Here is a 27,852-nt window from a genome sequence, read left to right as displayed (position 1 = left end):
TGTTAGCAACAGCTGTGATGGGGACATAAATATTCAGCATATTGCACTTATAACCAGACTCGCCACTGGATCTTGTTATTTAATGTGTTAATTATCTTTTACTATGTGACACTTTGTTTTAAAAATATTTTAATAGCCCTGGCCTGTGTGGATCAGTGGTTAAAGTGTCAGCCTGCACACCAGAGGGTAGTAGGTTCGATTCCAGTCAAGGACACGTACCTCATTTGCAAGCTCGATCCCCAGCCCCCAGTTGGGGAATGTGCAGGAGGCAACCAGTCCATGTGTTTCTCTCATATTGATGTTTCCCTCTCTCTCTCCCCCTTCTACTCTCTCTGAAAAGCAATGGAAAAAAATATCCTCGGGTGAGGATTAAAAAAAATTAAAAATATTTCAATAATATTTTAATAAAATTTGTTTCCTTTCAAGTCCCTCATAGTTTCTATATGTAAGAACATTATTCTAAGAAAGGGTCCATAGGCTTCAGTGGAAGGTTCTGTGGCACCAATAAAGGTTAGGAAGCCCTAGAAGCTATGGTTTTTGTTTTTTGTTTTTTCTTCCATCACTGTTTACCCCCTCTATGCCCTCTTCTACTCCCCTAGCTTGCCCCATCACCACACTATTGTCCATGTCCATGAGTTCTCTCTCTTTTCTTTTTCTTTTTTGCTCAATCCCTCCAACCCTCTTTTCCTCCCCCCCCCCCCCCCCATCCCCTACCACCAGAGCTGCCTGCCTGCTCTGTATGAGTCTGTCTCTATTTTGCTTGGTAGTTCGGTTTGTTCATTAACTTACACATATGAGTGAAATCATATGATACTTGTCTTTCTCTTACTAGCTTATTTCACTTAGCATAATGTTCTCTAGGTCCATGCATGCTGTCACAAGGGTAAAATTTTCTTCCTTTTTATGGCAGAGTAGTAGTCCATTGTATAAGTATGCCACAGCTTTTTTATCCACTCATCTATTGATGGACACTTGCACCGCTTCCAAATCTTGGCTATTGTAAATAAGTCTGTAATGAATAAGGGTACAAATGTTCTTTTGAATTAGTGTTTCGGGTTTCTTCAGATAAATTGCTGGAAGTGGAATTGCTGGGTCATAAGGCAGTTCCATTTTAAATTTTTTTAGTTAATTTCATACTGTGGAAAGCCATGGTTTTCAACTGAGGCTGCACATTAGAACAAGCTGGAGAGTTTTGTGTGTGTTTTCGTGTGTTTTTAAAATGGTAATGTTTCAGTACCATTCCTAGGGATTCTGATTTCATTGATTGATGGTGGGGCTTGTGTGTCTTTTTAAATCTCTGGTTTCCCAGTTGATATTCCATTGTGCTGCCAGGGTTGAGAAACACTAGTGTAATGGCTTACATTATTTTAGTAAGAAGACATTTTTACTTCTTGCTGTGATTATGCTGGTCAAGTATTAGATGCTATCTTCTGAATTTTCTCTGTTCTTTTACAGATTGTGGTATACATTATCTAGTTTGGTAGTTTAATTTTTAGCAAATGGATCTTGAGTGATTTGCTCTGCTATCAGCTGCTTTGAAACACTAATTGTTAACTTTGATTGATTAAAGCAGTTCAAGTATAGATTAGCTGTTTTTTAGTTCCTGATTTTAACATCTTGTATCAGATTAACTTATTTTATCATTAAAACTTATAGTTGGTGCCCGGCTGGCATGGCTCATCGGTTGAACATGGGACCTATGAACCAGGAGGTCAGGGTTCGACTCCCAGTTGGGGCACATGCCCGGGTTGTGGGCTCAATCCCTAGTAGGGGGCCTGCAGGAGGCAGCATATCAGTGACTCTCATCATTGATGTTTCTATCTCTCCTCCCTTCCTCTCTGAAATCAATAAAGACATATTTTTTTAAAAATTTTATAGTTGGTGTCTTACAAATTGAGATCCTAGTTTATTTAAAAATATTTTTAAAATTTGTTTTTTCAAGAAGTAAACTCTCTTGAAAGAAGTCTATTTTGTTGTATCCTAAGTGCCCCTTTAACAGTGTCTAGCACATACTAGGCACCAAGCAAATATTTCTCAGGTGAATAGTAGACGAAAGGAGTAGACAGTGTAAAGTGAGTGTATGTATTTGTGTGTGTGTGTGTGTGTATCTCCCCAGCCTAGCCCCACTTTTTTAAAAACCCCAATATTATGGAGATTGTTTTCAGGTTACTAGCTATAGACCTTGTTCTTTTTAGTGACTACAAATTCCATAATATTTAGCCAGTTTTTTATACATGGTTATTTAAATTATTTCTAGTCTTATGCAGCAATGATAGCCTAGTAACTGACTAGTCTTCTGTATACATGTGCAGAAGGATATGTTGCCAGAAGTGGAATTCAGGGACATTCATATTAAATTTTGATCAGTATTGCTACTTGCCCCTGTCAATAGTGTGAGCGTGTCTGTTTCTACATATCCTTGCTTGTGCAGTGTTAATTATAAAACACTTTTGATTTCTGTTTTATGGTTTACATTTCTATTTCTTTTGAATATTTAAAGTTTGTTGTTACTTTTTTCTAGGAACTGTTTGAATACTTTTTTTGTTGTTGGTTTTTTATTGACTGGACTTTATATTAATAAGTTTTAATACTTTGCTAATGTATTGGGGATTTTTTTATTTTATTATTGATTTCAGAGAGAAGAAAGAGGGAGTGAGGTAGAAACATCAGTGATGAGAGTCATCATTGATCTGCTGCCTCCTGCATACCCCTCACTGGGGATCGAGCCCCCAACCCAGGCATGTGCCCTGACCAGCAATCAAACTTCAGTCTCCTGGATCCTAGGTTGTGCTCAACCACTGAGCCACACCACCCAGGCTTGGGGTTATTTTTTAAGTTTGTCTTTTGACTTTGATTATGATTTTTTTTGGGACACAAATTTAAACTTCATGAATTAAGTTCTTTTTTCCCCAAAGCTTCTGAAGAGCCTTTTCCATACAGAGATAAATTCCAGTATGCTTTTCTCTTGTTCTTGTGTTTTTGTTTTTAATGTGGAAGTCTGAGCTACCTAATTTTTACTTTGGTAGAAAGGGTAAAATAGGAATTCAACTTTATTTCGACAAAGCTGACTTTGCAGTGTTTTTAACAGATGACTATAGTTATCCTAACATCATACTTTAAATAATCCACTCTTCTGATTTGAAATGTTGCTTTTATTATTTGCTGATTTTCCATAAATCATTCTTTTTCTGAATTAACCTGATTCAGTGATTGGTTTATAACCATTACCAAACTGTTTTACTGTGCCATTTTATGTTTTGATATGTGGGTGGGGCCAGTAGTCCTTTATTAAACTTCTCTAGTTTTAGTATCTTGAGCAAGCTATTTATAAAGCTCTTGTATATTACTAAAATGTAGTTTTAATACAAAATTACATTAGTTTTTAAAAACATGTTGTTTTTCCCTCCTAAATAAATACATATTTATTAATGGTAGAAACTAATTTATTTTAAAGAAAAGAATATATTTTTTCCAGGTAATGTTTTTTCCTAAATAGATTACTTAAAAAAAAAATTTCCCCAATTCATCTTTTTACACAATTCTATGAGATATTTTTAAAATAGATTTTTTTATTGATTTTTTTAGAGAGAGAAGAAGGGAGAGAGAAAAACATCCATGTGAGAACAAAACATCAGTCTGTTGCCTCCTCCACACCCCCCTACTGGGGATCGAGTCTGCAACCTGGGCATGTCCTCTGATGACTGGGAATTGAACTGGCACCTTTTCAGTGCACAGACAACCCCCAACCAACTGTGTCACACTGACCAGTGAGACAGAATTGTTTTATGAGATATTCATTGCCACTAAAAAGAAAGGGAGGAAAAGAAAGGTGTTAGAGACAATGCTTTCCTCTCTATCCCCTCTTGAATATTAATGTGTAGTATCACTATAGATTTCCAGAAGTCCTGAAAAAAGGCAAAATGGAACTTCATATAAATTAACATTTACCCAAGTTATCACTTTCTTTTTGTGGTACACAGTAGTAGTCTTAAAAATTTGAGAGCTATTACTTGTATTCATGCATCAGGTGCTAGCTACTTTTAAGATTATATTTTTATAATAAAAATAAAACTACCTTATTAAAGGGTTTAGAAAAGACTGAGATAGGAAGGGGGGAATCACCTATATTTTTATCGTCCATCACCCACACGACCACTAAACATTTTACTATAGTCTTTTAAGTCTCTTATTACAGGTTTATTTTACAGTTTTCATTATGCTGTATATAAAATTTGTGAGTCATATTTTTAAACTTTTACATCAGAATAAAATGTTCGTTGTCATTTCATGCTTTCTCCTTATGGCTCAGGATAAATGCACTATAGCAGTGTTTCTCAAAGGTGGCCCAGGGATCCTGGGGGTTCCTAAGACTTTCAGAGGACCTGTGAATTCAAACTGTTTTATAATAAATTTAAGACATTATTCGCCTTTCACTCTTAAACTTTTATGAGTGTACAGTGGAATTTTTACATGATGTAATATTATAACAGATTGAATGCAGAAGCAGGTATGAAAATCCAGCTACATTTTTAAAAGTCAGACATTAAACAAGTTTGTAAAAATGTAAAACAAGGATATTCTCTTTGAATTTTAAGTTATTTTCATTAAAATGATATTTATGTTAATATGTAAATAGTTTTATTTGAACATGAATGAATATTTAACATTTTTCTCATTTTTAATTTCTAATGGTAAATATTGAAATAGACCACATAAACAAGCTTTTCAGCAAACTCGGTAATTTTTCAGACTATAAAAAGGGTCCTGAAACCACAAAGTTTGAGAACTGCTGTTCTATAGTATTTAATGTAAAAGTTGGGTTTGTATAAGAGGACATTTTTATGCCTTGTATTGTGATACTGTATCCGGGAACTGATATATTGTGCTTGAATTAAATTAGGCATGAGATTTTTAAAACAGTAACTTCAGTTTGTTATTTTTCTCCCCCCAGGCAGCTGAGTATGTCCCAGAGAAGGTGAAGAAAGCCGAAAAGAAATTAGAAGAGAATCCATATGACCTTGACGCTTGGAGCATTCTCATTCGAGAGGCACAGGTTTAGTGATATAGGATTACATTTCCTTCTCTATGGGTCCAGTCACACTACTTGGTTCTACAGTAAATATTTTCATAATCCTAACATTGTAAATGCTGTTTATTGGTTTTCGATTTTAGAATCAACCTATAGACAAAGCCCGGAAGACTTATGAACGCCTTGTTGCCCAGTTCCCCAGTTCTGGCAGATTCTGGAAACTGTACATTGAAGCAGAGGTTAATATTTTATTTTATTTTTCGTATATAGCATCTGATGGGAATTGCAACATACACTATAGTGGTAAAAACGAGTTAGGGACATAGATAGCACAACTCAGACAAGGAGGATTTAAATGTCTCTTGCCTTTATTTTGTAAAATAGGTATGAAGGAGTGATTAAAATGAATTTTTGAAATTTGGGTCTTTACAAGCTGATGATTGTTGCATTTTGCAATTGCAACAACATTAAAACAGTTTCAATGGTATTGGAGTGCTTTAGCCTTTTATTTACTTGTCATGTGTCAATTTATTGCCTCCTGTGTCATTTATTTAGAACTCATTTTTCTTTTTATTCCTGCTTACAAAAATATGAAATACTGGTATTATAAGAAAATACAGAAATGTTAACTTAGTTTCATAGGGTATTTTGAACGTCTCTGGTGAAATGAAACATTTAGATGAAAAGTTATTTCAGATTTTAATTTCATGAAAATACATGGTTTGTCAATAAATGTAAGCACTTCAATAATTTAAAGAAAATTTTTTTCTGTAGGAAGAAGTTTACGTTATACAGGAATAAGCTACTGTGACTTAAACCTGTGTAATCATAATTTACACCATGATACTTTCTAAAAATTGCTTCCTAACTATCTTGATATTTAAAGTCAGATATGTTTATTTTAAAGAGTAAGGGCCCCATTCTTAATTATGATTAGAAGGAAATGTTCAGTTTTGAAGACTGGAATTAGCAGGCGAGATGATAATAAAGCGTTAATGTGTTGATAACATTTGGCACCAAGTAAATCATTTTTCAGGTTATAAGTTAATGAAATGGAAAGGGTGAGATGAAAATAATTGCTGTCCACATTATAACCTATGAAGTATTCTTATTTTGAATATTAATTTTGTAATTTAAATTCTCAGCATAATCAAGTACACTGCAGCCTTGTCATATTTTCCACAATAGCTGAAATTTGATAATATGTGGGTCTGTTTTGGACCTATTCAAAGGGCTTTAGTCATCAGCGGTACTGAACAGACTTCAGCACAACACAGTGTTGTTATCTGTGATGTGTGTCTCAGAGTGGACTCAACCAACAGCAGCTTTAAGTGGAGGCTACAGTGTACTCAATGTATTTGTGGTATAGTTTGTATTGTATTACTTTGGGAGGGGTGAATTACTGGACAACAGCAGGAACATTGTGTGCCTGTTAAAATTTTTGTATGTGGTTGTATATGTGGTGTGTGTGTTTGTATGTTTGTTGTGTGAGAGAGATTGTACCTTATGTGGAGTCTGGTTGTGGTTTTGGCCCAGGACCTTATCCTTAAGGTTTTATCACTTATCCTTTGGGACCATTTCTTTTCTTAATATATTTAATCATCAGAGTAGACTGGCGCGAAATTCAGCAGGTGAGTGAATAGGTCTGTCTGAAGTATGCCGAAGCCAGTGCTGCTTTGTAATACTCATTATTAAAGCAAGGAACCCAAATCACCTATACTTGGTCTGCATTCCAGTTTGACTTAACAAACACAGATTATATGCAAACTCATCAGAAATGAACATCATTGGTATATAATAGTTTTTGTATAATGAAGTAGTACTTTCTGAATTTTAGAAATTTCTTTGTTTCTCAAATATTGTCATTATACATGTTTTATTATAGCATAAGTTAAAATGAAATTGGCAATTAGACACTCTATTTTATAAGTATAAACACAATGAATCTGTTTCTCCCATTTCCTAACTAAAAATACGAAGTACATTCTAAAAGAGAATTCCAAAACAGGCCAGATGTTATTCCAAGGGGTTGAAAGTTTAAGTATCAGACTCGTTTCATATATTTCAGAGCTGCTATTAGTTGACTTGTTTATTTAGTTGGTAATGTTTCCAGTTATTTTACACACACACACACACACACATACACACAAATATGAATGTATGTATAAAACAACTTTTGAGAAAAAGTGGTAAAGAATATGTTGTGTATTTTGTAAAATTTATATTTCTGGTTTAGGAGTTAAGATGTTAAACTGAACCTTGATTTCAGAAATGCATATCCTGAGCTGTGTTTTTTCTTTTCTGATTTGTTCTTTCTTTTCTTAATTTTCACATTCTGTACTTCATTTAGCCTGTGAGAGGCTAAAAATTTCTTTGCCCATATCAACCCAATGTGGCCCTTAATGTTTCTGGTGAAGACAAATGACCTATTTATAATATATTAAATCTAAAGTAATAATAAGGATGTCTTTACATCAGAGGTAGTATTAACAGTGTTTATATAACATCCTGTATGCACTCTCAAGGAAATAAAATTTTGTTGATACATTTGTTGTAACTCAATACTTCATGGTGGGAAAATTGTAGTGTTTCATTTATTTGTGTTCAGCTAAACCAACTTTGTATGAGTCCAAATACATTTAGTTCTTCTCTAATAGAAAATACATACATCTTTCATAACAAGATGATTTGAGTCCCCAGAAAAGTTTCTTGTAAATCCTACTTAAGACCAAAGTGGCAATAAAAGGATGTATCTTGCTTTTAAATTTGAAATATCAATTGCAAATGGGAACACATTATAAATAATTCTCAGTAAAGTAGTTAATGACACTGGTCTGATTTTTAATATTTGCCAGTATACCAGCTTTTCTCATATTAGTGAGCATTTAGGAAATACCTGGCTTCTTGTGTAAAATCTGAGCATTATAATGTCATCCTTAATTCATTACCTACTTTTATTTATTTTTTTGCTAAAGCATAGAAAGCGTTGGAGATAAAATTCTGTTGTTCTAATGAAAGGGCATTTAGGACTAACATCTTTGTATTTTTGATATAATTTCAAAATTAAACCAAATTACTATAGTGTTGTATGTATTATACAGTCATGCGCCACATAACGACATTTCGGTCAGTGATAGACCACATATACAATGGTGGTGTACTATTATAGCCTAGTTGTGTAGTGGGCTGTACCATCTAGGTTTGTGTAAGTGTACTCTGTGATGTTCGCACAATGACAAAATTGCCTAACTGCATTTCTCGGAAAGTATGCCTGTTGTTAAACAGCTCATGACTATATAGGCAATCACATTTTGCCTCAGGTATGTCAAAGATACTGCTTTATTCTTGAATTCCAAAACTGCTACTTTACATGATTTAACTGTCATAAGAACAAAAAATTGTATGACTATTCTTAAAGTTCCATAGATATGAAATATAGAGTCTAATTGTGTTACGTGAAAATACTTTTGCTGCTGGTTAGTTTTAAAGTAAACATTTTAATACATCTATAGCCATTTAATTGATATATGGATGTCTTAAATCTGCAGTGTAGGTGGGTTTTATATTTTTGTGGGGTTTTATTTTTTATTCCACTTAGTTATCCTTTTATTGGTTGATTTTTTGTTGTTATTAATCCTCACCCCAGGATATATTTTTTTTTCATTGATTTTTAGAGAGAGTGGAAGGGAGGGAGGGGGGAGACACACACAAACCCTCTCTCTCTCTCTTTTTCTCTCTCTCTGTCTTTCCTTCTCTCTCTCTCTCTGATTGGTTGCCTCCCGCCTCCTGTATGCATCCCGACCGGGTTGGAGTTTGAACCTGCAACCCAGGTACGTCCCCTTGACCGGGAATAGAACCCAGGATCCTTCGGTGCAAGGACTGACACTAACCACTGAGTTACACCAGCCAGTACTCATTGGTTGATTTTTAATGTGTGCCCTGGCTGGGGATCAAACCTCTGCAACTTTGGCATATCGGGATGGTGCTTTAAGCAGTGGAGCTACCTGGCCAGGGCCAGTGTAGTATATTTTTAAGTTTAAGAAATGTGACTTTTTAAACACTAAGTGGAATATCCCATGAGAACCTCAATGCTGTTTAAAGAAACACTTTTAAGAGTGATCAGAAGAGTCAGTGCGTATCATAAAATTGAGAACATTTATAGTTTTGCCATATTGTGTGTTTTTTCCTCCTCTTATGACTACAGCTTTTCATGTAGCTAGGTAGTCAGTGCGACAGCATGTAAGGTACAATATCTTACTGTTAGAAGTAATTTGTTTTGAATTGGGCCACATTCATAAGCAGGGATGATGTTTTTTGTTAGCTGAAGGAGAAATGAAGGTAATGCTGCTGGTAATAGCAACAATGTATCTTGCTGTCTGTGAAAGCTGTAATTCTTTAATAAAAGCATATAGAGAATTGATTGCTTTTTCTTTTAAAGAATTTAAAAACATGAATAATTATACAAATAATGGGTTGTAAAGTATATTCAGTTTTTTCAAAATAACCTTTCTACTTGGGAAAAATGACTTAAAAATACCTTTCTTCTTGGAAAGTGGAAGTGTACTCAGGATGGAACATGAGTAACCTAAATTAAAATAAACTACTCCACTGTCTTTACTGTTTTAATGCCTTTAAGTAGCAGTTTAAACTATGATGTTTTGTATATATTGAGCAATGTGATTTTTTTTAAATGCAGATAAAATTATTGCTTTATTATGATTATATTTTTTCTATTCTTCAGCTTGCAATCTTTAAAAAAAATTGTACTCTTTTCCTATAGATCTGCTCTTTTCCTGTTTGTAATAAATGTTGGTCCATGTCTGTGTGATTATTCAGATTGTACTCTGTAGTTTCTTAAATGCATGTGTAATGTAGTGGTGGGGGTGTAAAAGAAAGCAGGAATTATTTACAGACACAGACCTGAGTGATTAAATATCTGAAAGTGCATTGAATAATAATATACTATTTTTAAAACTAAGGAAATATTTTCATGTTTACTACTGTAGGTAGTAAACTTCTATTTTTGGTTTTATTATGATGTCCCATCCCCTTCATTTTCCCTTCTGTTGTGGCATAGATGTTTGGGTGTTGTCACTTCTAATATGGTCTATACATTTTTTTTCCTTGGGAGCCTTTTCTCTTCACCCAAGGCATTGTGTATAATAAAACTCTTTGCAAATGGACATAGTTAATTAGATAACATTTCTTTTTTAAAAATCTAATTTTCTATTCTTTATGTCTTGGAGGTAGTTTATTATTTTATGTGAAACGTAGGCATTTATTTTTAAGCAAAATCTTTCACTATTCAACGTAATTGCCTTTATGTTTCTCAACTTCTTATAAAAGCAAAATTATATTCTTTGTCACTGATAAACATTTTTAAAAATGGCTATCTTTTTCCCTCTGCAGAGACTCTTAAATTTTTAACCCAGCTTCTTTATATTCTATTTTTGTATGGGTAACAAGAGTTATGGTATATTCTGAAAATGTGGAAAAGGCATCTCTAAGCAGATTTTAATAAAAAGCACATGCATTCTGTTCGTTGTGAAACAGAAAGGACTGTTTGATGATGCAATTTGCAGTTCCCCTGGGGGTAGTGTTTTAGCCTAAATTTCTTGAGCATTTATGCAATAGCGTAATATTTAATATACAAATGCCTAATAGTTTAAAAATTATTGGTCATTGTAGTCAATAAGATTTTAGGGGATTATTTTGGTATATATGACCCCCTATGCCTATGTCAAGAGGTATTAAAGATATGCTCCAATGTGGCATCCGTGAATGAACACAAACACATTTAAGCCCTTCATAATATTACAGTTAGAAACTTCCATATTTGGAAATAGAACTAATCCTAACACACACAAAGTTTAAGGTGCTCTGCATTTTGGTTCTAACTTGAGCATAAGGGAACCAGGTGGCAATTAATTGACTTTCTCTTAAAAAACAAAAAGACCTCTTAAAGTCAAAGGCTCAGCTATTTTCTAATGGGTTCCTTGTGGGTTTTTTGTTTAATGTGTGCTTTCAACTTGCAAATAGCTATTCCTTTTGAATGGTTCCTTTCGAATGGTTCAAGACACTTCCAGGAAATGAAGATGTCTGAATAATAGTGCTGTCTATTAAAAGCTGTACTTCTGAATGGACAAGGCTGCATTTATTTGCTCGTAAATAATTTATTTTTTTAATTTTAATTTTTATCACTAAAGTTTTGCTCTTACAACTTTGGAGCAGAAAACAAATAATATAATGGTGTAATCGAAGTCTGTAACTCCCCCCCCCCCCACTCCACGTATTCACAGTCCACAGCAGTATCAACAAAATTATGAGTATTTGCTTTGAATACAACTTGAGAAACTAAAAAGCTTTTTTAAGGCTCAGGAAAGTATAATCTGGTATAAATTTTATGATTCTGTATGCTAGTAGGCTTCCAAAGAAAAATTTTCTATTTGGAAACACTAAGTAATAATTATAAAAACAAAGAATCTTACATCAAAGACAATATTGAAATGTAGTTTTGGAATAATTTGAAATGTAATAGGGTCCAAAGATAGAGTCTGAAAGCTATTTTTTATTTTTCTGATACTTTTGTTCATGTGACAGAACATGTCAATTACAACCTTTCATAAAAATCTATATAGATTTCAGAGAGAGGAAGGGAGAGGGAGAGAGAGATAGAAACATCAATGATGAGAGAGAGTTATTGATTGGCTGCCTCCTGCAGGCCCCCTACTAGAAATTGAGCCTGCCACCCGGGCATGTGCCCAGCTGGGAATCAAACCACCATCTCCATGGTCTACCGCTGAGCCACGCCAGCTGGGGCGCACTCCTCCCCCCTTTTTTTGAGCAAGATTTTTAGCTGTGACATGTACAGATAATATTATTTTAAGTCTTTGCCTAAAAATTCCTGTATGGGAAATGGTCTTTTTATTTCCTTTTCCAGCTTATTGAGATATAATTGACATAAAACATTGTATAAGTTGAAGGTGTCTAACAATGATTTGATATATGTATATATTACAAAATGATTATTGCAGTGTTTAGTTAACATCCATCACCTCACATAGTATCAGGGGAAATTGTCTTTTGTGGTGACATTTCTGTATCTTTTCATGTTGAAATTGGAAAAGAAAACTTGACCATTTCATGTTTTTCTTGAAATTTTTTCTACTCAGCAAACTGAATATGCAAGTATTACATGTTTAAAGCCAAAGCGGACATTGAATTTAGATCAGAAATTCAAAGCTGAAAGGTAAAATGAATTAGTTTAGCCTTCTTATTTTATATATGAGTAAAATCAAGAGATTGTTATCCCTTAAACCCAAAGTTTACAAACTACACTATAGGATCACCTGGGAAGCATTTAAAGTGTACAAGCTTTACAATTAGTATACCAGTATTGCTCGCTCAGTCTCCAAAGAATGAACACATGGAATCTGTTAGGTGTTTCTGGCAGCAGGTTTTGGAAATTGAGGCTTTAGAAGGCAGCAACTGAATCTTAATGCTGTGAGTACACTTCTTTCCTTGTAGCATACTCCCTAAACTTGTCTGGACTATAAATTGGTTATAGTCTCCTGGCTAATTCTTTTGAATATGCCATGCTGCGATTTATCAGTCAGTATATGGTCAGTCTAGTGTTAATCTTAGTGGCATGTTTTAGGTGCCTGGGAGTACTGACCAGTGTAACTTTTTCTGAGGTCTGCAGTCAGGGTTAGGGTTGTGTAAAGAACTTTGACAGTTTTTTACTTGCTGATTTTATTTCTGGGTTTGACACCCGATTCTGTGGCTCCATAAAAAATACAGCATAGGGCAAAAGCAGGTTCACAGTTGTTTGTATGGAAGATAATACAATAAATAATAACAAGAATAAACTGTTGTACTCACAACTATAAACCTACTTTTGCCCCACCCTGTATCATCACCTAAGGGCCAAACTCTAACAACTTGTAAGGAAGTCCCATGTGTTAAGAAAGTTCCACTTAGGCTGAAGAATGTGACTTAAAAGAATTAATGCAGCTTTTTGGGTAGCTAACTTTTACCATCAAGACAGTTTTTAATATGAATACCACATCATAATTTCAGATTATTAGCTAACATCCATTTAATTAGTACTTGAATGGGAAGTTACAAGTACTTCCCATTCTTTTGGGAGGTGGGGAAGGAAGTGTTCTCAAAGAGCCAGTCGTTTCTAGCAATTTCGGTAGTCAAGTTTTTATCCAGTTCTGAAATTTTCACTACACATGAGTGTAAGTATAGAGTATCTCTCAAAAATGTATACACACACTTTGAATAATTATAAAGGTGGTGTTTACTAAACTACAATTCATTTTCAAAATTTAGCCATCTGCTGTTAAAGTATGTATACATTTTTGGTGGGCATGCCGTATTAACCATTTTAACTCTTGTGCCCTTACTTAAAATTTTTTTTCCTTAGTGCCTTTTGATAGTTTTTATATCCAATATAACTAAGTGTGTGTGTGTATCTTTAAAAAATGGTAACTTTAGCATTTCAAGTTAATGCCTATCCTCAAGAGTGTTGGCTCTTTCCAGTTATAATTAAGAATTTCGACTCCAATGATATTTGTAGAAGTACTCAGGTAATATCTAAATTTTACAAAATGTAAATATAAAAAAATTATCCTATTTTGTGAAAGTATAGACTTTATGCGGTAGAAGGGAGCTTAAATGTACTTGGAGAAGATTGCCAACAAAATAATTTTGGTACCTGTTTTTGTACATGTAATTCACTCATCTGTCTATTATTAATATTAGTTTTAAATACTGTGTAATAAGTGAATTTCAAGATTTTGTGGTTCTCAGGATATTGTTAGTGAGAAAATGCTTAAAACAGTTTAGATTGAAGATTAAAATTGTATGTCAATCACTGGGGATCACATAGTTTAATCTGCTTTGTCATGGGTTGACTAGCAAGTCAACATTGCTTTTACACATTATAAACTTTTTTATTTAAGCAATTTTTATACATTTAAAATTTTTCATTTTGAAAATGTGATAAATTTTCAAAAAGTGACAAGAGAATTCCCATATATACTTTACCCTTACTGACTAGTTTTTAACATTTGTTATATGCTTTATTTTATTTTTTCCTGAACCATAGGAGATTGGGTTGCATACATTATAACCTTTTTTTAAAAAAAATGTTATTTCAGGCAGAGGGGGAGAGAGAGAGAGAAACATCAATGATGAGAGAGTCATTGATCGGCTGCCTCCTGCACGCCCCCGACTGGGGATCGAGCCAGCAACCCAGGCATGTGCCCTGACCGGGAATCGAACCCCGATCGCCTGGATCCGAGGTTGACGCTCAACTGCTGAGCCATGCCTGGCCAGGCCATTATGACCTTTTAATACTTCAGTGTATTTCCTAATAACAAAGATGTCCTCATACATAAACAAGCACTTAAGAAATTCAAGAAACTTAACATTAATAGAATTCTAATCTGTAGTCCATGTTCTGCTTTTATTATTCTAGTAATGCCCTTTACAGCAATTTTCTTTTAGTTTCTAGTCTGAGGCTGTTATATGTAGCTGTCATCCTCTTTAGTCTTCTTTGATTTGATCTTTAAGCTTTAAGTTGATATTTCCTTATTAGATTCAAGTTATATACGTTTTAGCTGAAAGGCCACAAATGGTTGTGTATCCTCTGTTTCATCTTCAGGTACATGATGTTTACTCCTTATTGGTGATGTCATTGTTGACCATTTTCTCCACGTGTAATCACTTTTTTTTTTTTTTTTTTGTAATGGGAGATACTTTGATATTGTAAAAGTCAATTCTCATTCGGTAACTGTCCACTCCATTTTTAATCTATCAGCAATTCTTGTTGGAATCATATTTTTCTGATACATTAGTGCTTTTCTGTTTATTTTTTAGTGTAAATATTACTCTATTAATGACTCAGACTTTAAACCTATATTTGAAAACTTGGAAGTACTAGGTTCTCTCTTCCTGCCCCCACTTTTTTTCTTTTAAACAACTTACTAGTAAGTGTAGTTAAAAGATGACTTACAGGATTTGAGTGAGTTACGATTATACCATGTTTTCTAAACAGAAAATCATATACTGTGTCAGTAATGCCTTTAAATTTCGTCATAAATAATTTGGTGAGGATAAAAAATATTGCTACCCTACTCATGAGGTTATATAGAAACTTAACTAATGTTATGTTTTTATAAGACCCACTGTAAGCTATGGGGAATAAATATCTGTTGATTTAATTAGTTGGCCAAATGGCATATTTCTTCAAATAAGAATTTATATATTTTTTATTTTTATATGTTTTTATTGATTTTAGAGAGGCGGGAGGGAGAGAGAGAAAGAAGCGTCAGTGATGAGAAAGAGAGTCTGATCTGCTGCCTCCTGCACTCCACTTACTATGGATCTAGGCATGTGCCCTAACCAGGAATCGAACCGTGGCCTCCTGGTCTGTAGGTTGACAACCACTAAGTCAAGCTAGCTGGGCAAGAATTTGTTTTTTTAAAAATCATGCTATCTTGGGCTTTAAAACAGGTTAGAAAGTGAGTCAAAAAGATCACCTAGATAAATACTTGATTGTGTTTGCAAATGCTATGTTTTAAAAATACTTCTAAAAAATTCTTTGGTTGGTTGAGGCATAAAGAAGAAAGCTAACACTTGAAAGAAAATAATTTCTCTGTTAGCATTTAAAGTTTGCTTAAACCATAAAAGTAGTATTTTCCAAAAAGCAAGTTGTTAGATGGTAAATTTGAATTTCCCAAGTTCACAGAATAGTTGTGAAATTTACATTCAAAGAACACACTCCAAGTCAAACTTACTTATATAAGCTTCTGTGATTTAATTTTCAAATAGTTGTTGGGGTGCTTATTTGCCATGTGCCTGCAGGGTGAGAATTCTATTCAATGTCTGTGTTATTAAAACAGTGACCTGATCATTTTGTGTAGTGTAGAAAGATATGTTTAAAGAATTATTTTTTTAAATGCAAAGAATTTGTAGATTACTCTATAAAGGATAGTATTTAGGAATAGGAGTGACACAATTTGGAATATGGTGACGTAGGATTTTCTATTCTTGACTCTTCCATTGAATTACTGTGACTTTGGGAAGTTATTAACCTCTCTTTTCTCCCCTCTCCAATTTTTTATTATGAAAATTTTAAGGCAAAAATTGAAGAGTAGTATGAATATTATTGTAGATACCTCTTCACCTCCCATCTTGACCCAGTGTTATGTTTTGCCATGCACGCTTTCTTTCTCTGTTTATATAAAGAAGATTGCCTCCATAACCACAACATTATTACACTGAAAAGTAATGGAGGTATTTTAATTTAATATCCAGCTCATGCTTACCTTTTTCTAACTGTCTCAGAATTATTGTCTCTAAAATTCCCTATTTCTGTGATCTGTGAAGTCATTTGAATTTTATGTTTTTGTAATAGTCTTTTTTTTTTCTACTGTGCCTTCTGTGTATCAGTGTACCACATAGATTTCATACTATTTCTCACTCATGTCACTTTTCCATCTGAATAAGTAAACTAATGTGAATTCAAGTGTTGTTTTCAATAATCTATAAATTGTGACATAAATGGAAAAGTTTGATAAATTGTTCCAGACAGTAGTTTTCTTTAGACTGCCATAATACTGAGGAATGGGGTGGGAACTTTTAGTATTTTTACTACTAAGGGGCAACTTATTCTTAATTTAAATATATTTGCAATAAATTAAAAATTTTATGGCTCTTACCCAAAATATGCATGGAACTGTACTGGAGTTCTTAAAAGTAAGCAGATGTTTTTCAATTATGTTACATTTTAGGTATAGTAGTTTTAGATCTATAAAACTACTGAATTTTATGAGAAACGGTATTCTGTTGAACATATATAAGGAAAAGCATGCGAGGGAAACATTTTTGAAGGTGAAATATATTCTAGGATAGATTTTTAGAAGTAAAAAGATAGTGTCTACATTTGAAAAATCCATTGTTGATTTTCAGTTGTATCTTGTTGATAGTGATTTTTTTCTTTATTCTGATTGCTTGCATCAACAGTAACAACTGAAATTTAGGCCTTTAATATATTCTGGGCACTGTGTTTAGTGCTTTATATGAAATACCAGGTTATCCCATTTTACCTTTTGAATTAGGTATCTATTATCCCTCATTTTCTTCTGATGTTCAGCTTTTCTGAAATTTGGAGGACTTAAATAGCTCTCCTAAGGCCAATAAAATTAAAGGGTAAGCTACTGAGAAGTAAGTGGAAAAGGTGGGGGTTTATACTCTGGTATTTCATTTCTGGGTCTAGGCTCCTAGTCACTGGCCACTATATACTAAATAACCTAAGGAACTGAAAATACAGTGAGTTATAGAAATAGCTATATAATGGCTTCATAACTGACTTCTTTTTCCTTTGCTCAAGACTTTCTTGCGTTCTCATTTAGCTATTAGGATTTGTGGTTACATTTGAAAAAATAGATTCAGCAACTCACAGCCACATAAAATTTCTACAAATTTTATAGAAGATGACATGGTATTATAACTTCTATGCAACCTCATCTCATGGTATGTATAAAATCTTAGCTCTAAAATTCTACTTTGCTACTCTGTATTTTTCCCCTTCACAGTTTGAAATTTTTTAGTCATGTACTTGGGTCTAATTTCAAATAGCAGGAACTCTGAACACAGAAGAGGCAAGTTTTAGTAATTCTGGACTTTTAAGAAGAACAATTCCAAATGTTTATTTACATTCAATATTAATGTGAGAACAGTAAATTTTGCTTTCTTGTGTAGCATTTAGGAATTTTATTAGAAAGGAATCTTCTTAAATCAAGGCGAGAATTCAGGATTTAAGTATGTTGTATATCTGCTTACTAAACAGTTTTCTTTATACTTTCCTATCCATTGAAGTGTAGAAGTTTTGCAATATAAGCTTTCTGATAGGTTAAACTATACTTTATTGTGATTTTTGGTTTTGGAAGGGAGATCTGTATTGATTTTATGTTATTTTATTTAACATAAAATCAAGAACCTGAAACAAGACTTTTTTTCCCATTGCTTTTCAGAGAGAGAGAGAGAGACAGAGAAACATTGATGTGAGAGAGCCACATCAATTGGTTGCCTCCCTCACACACCCTGACCAGGGCCGGGATCAAGCCTGTAACCGAGGTACGTGCCCTTGCCCAGAATCGAACCTGGGACCTTTCAGTCATCAGGCTGATGCTCTAACCACTGAGCCAAACTGGCTAGGGTGAGGGGGGAGATCTTTATTTGAAATTAAAGCCCTGGCCAGTGTGACTCAGTTGGTAGGAGTATTGTCCCTTACAGTCAGGGCACATATCTAGGTTGTTGATTTGATCCCCTGCCCTGATTGGGGCATGTGCAGGAGGCAACCAGTCGATATTTCTCTCTCCCTCCCTTCCCCTTTCTCTAATAATGAAAATGTCTTCAGGTGAGGATTTCTAAAAAATTGAAATTATGGAACAAAACTTCATGAAGAAATGAAATATTGAAACAGAAGGACACAATATCCAGCTCTCTCTTTAAAAAGTTTTGAAGGAGGGTCTTGACTCCTGTAGTTAATGGGAAAATAACATTGAAACTAGATCAGCATTTCCAGTTATTTGTATTTTGTGCTTTAGCAGACCTAAAATATTCAAGAAATATTTTTTGATCACATCTCCTGTCACTGAAAACTGAATTGTCTTCATGCAGCCTCCTGATACTTCTCAGTATATTCTAAAGAAGCCATTATGATGTATATCCAAACTTGAATTAATTACCTATAAAAACAGCTTAGCAGTTCTAAGTTTTCCATAATTGAATAACTTGAAATTTAGTGTATTCAGTGGTGCTTATTCTAAGATACTTTTTGGATAGGAAGAAAAGTATAAGCTGCAGTTTAACTTTCAGGAGATTATCTGCACATTAAAATTTGCAGGATTTTGTTAACAAATCCTTTGGCAACTGATTTTATATGTGGAGTCCTTAGGGTACCCTGAAACTGGGTATTTAGTAAACTGACTTAAACAGAAGCCTATTTATATACGGGGTGGGGCAAAAGTACATTTACAGTTCATGTGGAAAATAATACAGTAGTAAATAATACAAGAATAAATGCTGTTTCCCATATTCACAACTGTAAACCTACTTTTGCCCCATCCTGTATTTGCCTGGGTTATATTCAGATAAAATTGCCCAGAATGTTATACTGTTTTTTCAGTGGTACATTTGACAAATTTATAGATTCTTAAAGTCATCTGGTACGTTTCCAGGCCCCATATCATCTCTACATTTTCATAGGTTTTTATGTGGCTGGCTATAGGCAGAAAAGTACATAAAAATGTCTTGTTTCAGGTTCTTGCTTTGACTTTATGTATCAAAGGAAGACGAAATTTTCAAGTATGTACTGAGTAAATGCGTGCTAGACACTTAGATGCTATGGACACATCAGTGAACAAATCTACAGTTTGGTATAGGAGATGATTACAATACCAGGTGGTAGGTGCTGTGATAGAGAAAATGCCTATGTTTGATAGAAAAAATACTTGCCCAGTCCTCAACAAAGGGGAGAAAAGACATACTTTATTGAAGTGTTGAAAAAACTTGATAGTTTTTTAAGAAATTTTTATTGATTTTTAGAGGGATAGAAACATTGATTTGTTGTTCATTGCATTCATTGGTTCATTCTTGTATGTGCCCTGACTGGAGATCAAATCTGCACCCTTGGCATATGAGGGTGACACTAACCAACTGACCAGGGCCACAACTTGATAGGTTTTTTGTTTGTTTTTGTTTTTAACCCTCACTGGAGGACAAGTTTCCATTGATTTTTAGAGAGAGGGAGAGAAACATCTATCAGTTGCCTCCCTAACGCACCCCGACCAGGGATTGAACCTGCCACCTTTTGGTGAGTGGGACCACGCTCCAACCAGTTGAGCCACCCAGCCAGGGCCACAGTTTGACAGTTCTTAAGCTGAAGTTTGCTTCTAGTTTTTCCCGGTACTTTAGATAGATGACTATTACCTGAAAAATTTTTTAAGTACAGAAACATACGAGCTCAATAGTTAATCTGGATAAGCTGTTAGGAAAAGAACTAGAGAAGAGGTATAAACATCTGAAATTTTATAATGGCTAAAGTAATATGAATATAAGTTTGCTCTAGGAGAACCTTAAGTTGAGATATTTATAATTCTGGGCTCTTGTTTTAACTCAAATGCCTACATGAATTTGTAAGTTAACTGAGTGGAAGCTTCCTTTTCAAAGAAAAACTGCATGTTGGTTAAAAAATTCTCTTGGTTTCATTTTTATTTTGTATTTGAGTCTTAAGAAAATAATAGAAATAAGAAGCTATGAAATCTTTTATACTAGTAGTCTTTATATAGTTTGAGGAAAATGTGACATTAATTGACCAGAGTATTCATTTCGGGGGAGACAGGAAGACTTTTTTAAGGGAGAAAATTGGTTGGTTTTTTTTTTGGATAGATAAAACTCAAGCAGTTCCCTTGTTTGGATTCCTAGAAAAATTTTCACTATGAGTAAAGTGTTTGTGCTAAATGACAGTCCTAATATACCACATTGCCAGTGTCTATTTAGAAACACAGTTTCCAGGTCATGCACAGAAAAAAAATCATTTGTTATGTGAATTGTATTAATGAAAAAAATTTGAAATTATATCTCACTTTTTTAAAGGCATGCATTAATATGCAAGTGGTACACTAAAAGGGTCAGTTATACCAAAAGGACAAAGAATCGATAACCAAGATTTTAAAATGCCACTTACACTTTTATTGATATTAGTATCAAAGATCAAAACTTAGTTTTGAACAAAACCCTGAAACTAATGTTCTGACATCTTGTGAATATTAATAGAATACGTAAAGACTGGCTAAAATTAAGAAAAGTGAAAGCCCAAGAATTGGTTTTCAAACATCTATTTAACAAAAAAAATTGGTAAATCTACATCAGTTTCTAAATTTTATTTTCAAAATTTTATAAAGTCCTAAAATCTATTAGGGAATATTACTTACCAGTGGCAATATGTTAGATGAATAATGGAAGTATTAATAAGAATTGTATTAATGTGATAGCGATTTATTGTGTATTTTTTTAGAAGGAATGGTATTACATGGAAAACATTGTTTTTATAGCAGTAAGAGTAATTGAGGATTAGAATGGAAATTTGATGAGTAAATTAGTGAGTTCTGATTCTTAATTGGGTTTGGCTACTCTGGAATCTTCCAAAACATTAGAATAAACAGAGTTCTATTCCAAGTAGAAGTTGGATATAGTAAAAAGTAAATTAAAAAGAAAATCATGCATTTATATGAATTTATATTAACATTTGTATATGTTCAATAGTCAGTCATTAGTCAAAACTGAGATAGGTTGTTTAGATAATTTTTAATAATTAGAAAAAGTGTAAGAAGTAAATTAGGATACCAACATGAGTATGAAATTCTGTGCTTGATATTTTTAGTAGGTAATTCACAGAGTAGTCTCTTTAGTCACGCTGACTTTCTTAAACATTCTAAACACATTCTCACCTCAAGGCTTTTGTATACATTAGCTGTTTTATCTGCTCTAAAGAAATTTGTCCAGATAGGTGCCTGACAAAATCCTTTGGTTTCTTCAAATTTTTGCTAAAGTGTTATCTCAGTGAGATCTGCTATGGCCATCCTATTTAAAATTAACATTTCTATTTCTAGCACCTCAAGACTTGCCTCTTCATCTATATAATACCATCTCCTGGTATAGTAAACAGTTTACTGTTCTAAGGGTTTGTCTTCTGTAAATTGTTATGTTCTAGGAACCCAGAACAATGCTTGGTATAATAGTGGCACTCTAAATATTTGTTGTACGAAAAATTCACAGTGGAAAATAAAGTTTGAGTTTATCATGTTTTACAACTTTTAATTTCTAAGATTTAGAGTATGATATCAATTTATAACAAAATATTATTTTTCATAAAAATATAGGTGGTCAATACCTTTACTGTTAACTTAGATTTTAAAAATTATCTTTATTATCTTTACAGTTTTTCTAAAAGTACAAAAGATATTTGAGTATCTTAGAATAAGCTTCAGTTATATTTAAAATTATCTTGATGTGTGACACAAGAGAGAGGTTTTTAAAGAATTACCCAGTATAAAAGACATTACTAATTTACCTAGTATTTGTAAGTACCTTTTTTTTTTTTAATCCTCACCTGAGGATATTTTTATCATTGCTTTTCAGAGAGAGTGGGAGGGGGAGAGAGCGAGAAGCATCAATGTCAGAGAGTCACATCAATTGGTTGCCTCCTGCACACTCCCTGACCAGGGCTGGGGATCGAGCCTGCAACTGAGGTACAGGCTTAGAATGTACCTCGGTTGGCTGAAATTGAACCCAAGACCCTTCAGTCCACAGGCTGACGCTCTAACCACTGAGCAAGTCTGGCTAGGGCTGGAAGTACCTTTTAAAAAAATGTTTGCTTGTGATTCCAGAATACTTTCAGATAAAACTTAAAAACTTGATATAGAAGGTAAATCCCTTACTGGTTACAATAAACTTTTAGCCACATCCAGAGTGTCCAAAAAAAATGTATATATACTTTAACAGCTAATAGTTCAATTTTGAAAATGAAATGTATTTTAATAATCACTGCCTTTAATTATTCAAAGTATGTGTATACATTTTTTTGGGACACTCCATATATTGGAGTAAAATTTCCAGGACAACAAATGTGTATATGTGAGGCAGAAAGTTGAGTTTTTACAGGTGGTTTTGTTAAATTAGTAAAGCATAAACACTCTGGTCCCCCACCTCCTTTCATAACTTTGTCTGATGTTGTATATGTGTATAATGCCAACATCTAATTGATGAGTGGACATTCATTAAGACATGTAGACATTAAAATATATACAAATTCCTATTTTAACTTCATCCATTAGCTTAACTTTATATAGATTTATTTTTAAAACCATGTAAAAGATTAATTACTCTAGCTTTTGTCTTTTAAAAAAGCTAATGTTAAAAATAATTTGTCATTTTTATTTTTTTCTTGTAGCTCTCACCCAAACTTTCTTAACTTAGGTATAGCAAACATTAAAGGTAAACTCAAACTGGTGGATTAATAAAGTGTTTCAGAGAACTGAATTATATTTATTTGGGAATGCTATAAAATATTACAGGAAATATATTTGATTGAGTTCTATAAAATTGTTAACCTTTGGAGATTTAGGGTTTCAATTAACATTGGATTTTAAAGTTTTTATTTTTAATTGCTTTTTAAAAAAATTTTTGTAAGAGTGTATTTGAGCCAAACTGATGGCATTGCTGGGAAGCAAGATCACAAATGCTCCTTTAGTTGCTTTAAGTTAGTTGCTAATTTTTTGAAAGCTAGATGTTAATAAAATATATATAAGAAGATTGAGTTAATATGGTGAGCTCAGTTATTTAGATCAGCTCTCACTGAAAACAAGGCAGGCTGCTGGACATAATTTTAAAAACATCTTAAAAGCATTGAAGAACTGACTGCATTGCAAAGAATTACCAAGCCAAACCTACTTGGAAAACACACATACACATACACACACAAGGAACATTGGGAGATAAGCAGAGTAAACATTTTATTGTGAGAGCCTTTGCCAAACAGAAAACTTAAGCTGAAATTTTGAATGCTTCTAGAGCTTAAGGCAGCAGAAGTCAAAGCCCAAGGCCTTCCCAGCAGGACATCCTCTCCCTTTAAAGCTGGGTCCAAGCAATACTCAGGATGACAGTGACCAGAAATAAATGAAGGCTACCTTCCTATCCTTAAGAGACTGAGGAAAGTTGCTGTGATCCTGAGCAGAGTGGAATGGGGAAATCCTGAGATGTTACAACAATAAGTTGGCCCTTGCATGGATTTGTGGGCCAAATCAACATCATTTGGGTGATTCAAAAGAATTTGAACCATGAATGTAAGGTGTACTCAACCTGAATTATGATCCTAGGTGCCTAGTAAAGCGTAACTTTTTTTAAAAAAATAGGTTTTTCATTGATTTTTTTAGAGAGAGGAAGGGAGAGAGAGAGAGAGAAACATCCATCAGCTGCCTCCTGCACCCCCTACTGGGGCTGAACCCCCAACCTGGGCATGTGCCCTGATCAGGAATTGAACTAGCGACCTCTTGGTGCATGGGATGACACTCAACCAACTGAGCCACACTGGCTGGGCTCAAAGCCTTTATTAATGAATACATCTTCATCCTATGGCAAAAAAGAATCCCCACAAATGTTTTTCCAATGAAAAGTAGTTCAGTTGTAAAAAACTAAGCAAATAAGGAAATCACATATAGTAGAAACAGATCTGCAAAGACTTCAAAAACTAGGATTTAGGTTGAAATAGTTTGATAGCCAATTAGAAAGAGGTGAAGAGAGAATCGGAGAACTGAAGAAATCCAGATTGGAGCTTAAAGAGACAATGAAATAGAAAATAAGAAATTAAGGATTAAGAGCCACAAAGAATAGAGGGAAAATGTATAATTGAAGTTTCAGAAGTAGAAGAGCAATATTGGGCTGAAGCACAGTTTTAAGAGAAATACTAAGAATTTTCCAGAATGGTTAAAGCAGTCAACAGATCCAGGATGTTCAATGAATCCCAAACAAGAAAAGTTATCCACCTAGACATATGAGAATGAAACTATAGAAAACTAAAGGAAAAAAGATCACAGAAGCAACCGGATACAAAGACAAATGACTTTCAAAGGATTGGCAGTTAAGTTGACAACTCCCCAACAGCAACAATGGAAGCCAGAAGACTGAAATTGCCTCTTGAATTTGCAGAAAGAAAAGAGTTTTCAAAGTTCTATATGCAGGAAAAAATCTATAGAGTGAAAAAAGGTATTCTACACACAGTAAAATAACATTGCCAAAGTTACACATGTATTTTTGGGCATTTCTGATTATAGTATAACTTCTTCAGACTATAAGATTCATATATGTATATTTTAAAGAATATTTTTCTCATTTACTAAGCATTAAGTTACTCTATTTTTTAATAAGCTGTCTCCCCCAAAGTCATTCTGTCTTAATGGAAGTCCTCATAAAATGAAAGGACCTTTATTAGAATTGTAACAATATTTTTAAGTTTATTTTAGAGTTAAATGATTATGAATTTTATTTTTATGTTTATTTGTAAATAAATTTGGTAAATCTTATTTGTTTGGTTTAATGCTAGTTTATAAAGTTTTTGACTTCCAACCATTTCCTAAATGTTGACTTTCAGTCAAATATTTACCCATGTATATCACTTCAGTAATCTCGTTGTTAAATGTTACAAAGACTATAAAACATTTAAAATCTTGAATGACAATAGTGTCTTATTCCGCTAGTTAATACCCATTTTTAGATTTGAAAATTATCTGATGAAATGAGTTGAATTTTTATGAAAATATGTATGTATGTAGTTTGTGTTGAGGTTGATTGTCTTAAAAATGCTTAAATTCTACTAGGTGTTTAGAGAAACTTCAAAAGTAACCCCTTGCTTTAAAAATACTTAAATAATTTAACTATTATACATCTAATTCTGTGTACATAATACATATGCTATTTCTTTTGTACATTTAGAGTATTTAGAATGTTTTGAGAATTGATGTTGAAACACAGAAATATGTTTAAATATAAGAGAAGCCACAAAAGATATGTATCATGTGAAGAGTTTTAATATATGTGCGTGTGTGTGTGCGTGTGTGTACTTTTTAAAGTATAGTTCAAAAATTCAAGAAGTCTTTTTTCTACCCATCTTTGAGCCACCCAAATGTTCAGTTTATTTTTTCTCTCTCCTTTTACAGGAAGAATTATGTAATCTTATGTTCCCTTTTTTCAGCTTTTTTCCTTTTCCCCTTAACAAAGTAAATTTTAGAGTTTTTTGGTTTTTAAAAAATAAGTACTTAGTATTCCATAGTTTATTTAACCTCTCTTCTACTGAAGGACATTTAGGTTCTTCCCAAACCTGTTTTATTGTAAACATTGCTGCACTGAGTATCTGCGTGTATGTGTCTTTTCCATTTGTGTGACTATATCTATATATTAAATTTCTAGGTAAGGAATTGCTGAATCAAAGAGTATTTTTAAAAATTTTATATCCAAATTGCCTTCCACAGAGGTTGAAACAATGTAAAATCACACTGGTAATCCTTGCAAAAACCAACTTCCTATCTTCTTTATGTAATATGTTATTACACTTTGAATTTTTTGCCAGTTTTCATAGGTAAAGAATTATGATCTCAGTGTGGTTTTGATTTGCATTTCTTTTATAAGGGAGATTGAGCATATTTCATATGTTTAAAGACCCTTTAGATTTATTTTTCTGAGAACTGATCCTCTTTACCCCATTTTTCTGTGTTTTTTGTTTTTTGTTTTTGTTTTTAATTTGCAGGAACACTATATGTTAGGAGAGTTAAGGGAAATTTAACTTTAGCATGACTATTAGAAGTTCACATAATTTTGATATAATTAAATAGTATGTTATCTTTATTGCTTGTGCTGTTTTTCTCAATATCCTATTGGAAGGAATGATAAATATGCTTTGAGATGAAAGACAAATATTTTCTTGTGTTTTTTACTTGCTTTAAATATTTTTCTTTCAAATATATGTGTTGTGCTTAGAGTTTCATTTAGTTGATCAAAATCCATGATTTCTCATTTAAATCTTGTTTGAAAATTATTTTTCTTATACATGTCTTGATTCTTTTATATTCTTGCAACTCAGTGTTAGGAAGACATAAGAGAAGACTTGAATTACCCATATGTAATGATAATAATTTTAAATAGATTTAATAAGAGTTATGTTTCTGTTTGTAGTTACATTTTTCCCCCCTTAAATTGATTTGCCTATAAGATATTTGTGAAGAAAAACCTTGATTCACAGTACACATTCTCTTGAGTATTCAATAGGTCATTCATTAAAAGTAGCAGGAGGGAAATGAAGGTATCTTTTAGGAATCAGAGGTCCCTTTGATATGAGTTTTATGTAGCATATGGATTATATTTGTACTATTTAACATTAAACATTTTGGAAACTAGTTTTCCCAATGGTGAGGTAAACATTTAATAAAATCTAGTTTAAAAAAAAATTTACTGATTTTTTTTGTTTTTTTTTGTGTTTTTAGAGAGAGGAAAGGGGAGAGAGAGAAATATCGATTTGTTCCCCTCATTGATTGGTTGCTTCTTTTATATGCTCTGACTGGAGATCAAACCTGCAACCTTGGCATACTGGGACAGGATGACCCTCTAACCAACTGAGCTCCCTAGCCCAGGCCCATAAAATCTATTTTTCCAACATGCTTGCCTTCCTATCAAACAGTACATCTTAACTGTAGCATATGAAGCCCATCCTTAAGATTATTTTATTGCTTGGTTTGTGTGGATATTGTAGGATAAAAAGGGGAGGGAACAGAACAGTGGTCTTGTTCCTGTTCTTCAAGTCTAGGTATACCTGCAATTGGGAAAGGGCTGTCAGGAGCTTAGGTTCTTTGGAAAACTGAGTATCAGAAAAATGTTAATTTTCCTATTTTTATATGTCACAGTTTTTGGTAGTCTGACAGCTCTACTAACTTGTTACATAAAGCCAGGACAAAATTAGACCTGTAGGTTAGAGTCTACCGGAAAGAATGACCATGTATTTATTAGACTACTGGAACTTCCTCCAGACTTCATTTATAGGATAAAGTATCATTTTTTTTGACCCAGAGTTGCTTGTTCAGGTTTTTTTCCTCTTCAACTTTATATTTCAGTGATAGCACAAAGATCGACTCCTTTTTATGCCAGCAATTCCAGTCTGATCTTTATTTCATTCTTGTCTACTAAAACCTTAGTGGGTGTTC

General features: G+C 33.4%; 1 protein-coding gene across 2 annotated transcripts in view; it reads left to right on the top strand.

The window, feature by feature from the left end:
• CSTF3 (cleavage stimulation factor subunit 3) overlaps positions 1-27,852 on the top strand; it is a 69,848-nt gene that overhangs the window by 10,028 nt on the left and 31,968 nt on the right. For both annotated transcript variants that reach the window (XM_016206195.2, XM_016206196.2), the window contains exons 2-3: positions 4,952-5,053; positions 5,173-5,268. In XM_016206195.2, the coding sequence (XP_016061681.1) occupies positions 4,952-5,053; positions 5,173-5,268 (198 nt within the window). The remainder of the gene's footprint in view (positions 1-4,951; positions 5,054-5,172; positions 5,269-27,852) is intronic.

Source organism: Miniopterus natalensis, chromosome 11 (genome assembly GCF_054644295.1).
Source record: "Miniopterus natalensis isolate mMinNat1 chromosome 11, mMinNat1.hap1, whole genome shotgun sequence".
Lineage (NCBI taxonomy): Eukaryota > Metazoa > Chordata > Mammalia > Chiroptera > Miniopteridae > Miniopterus > Miniopterus natalensis.
The sequence above is the reverse complement of the archived record's forward strand: the minus strand, read 5'-3'. Positions and strand labels throughout refer to the sequence as shown.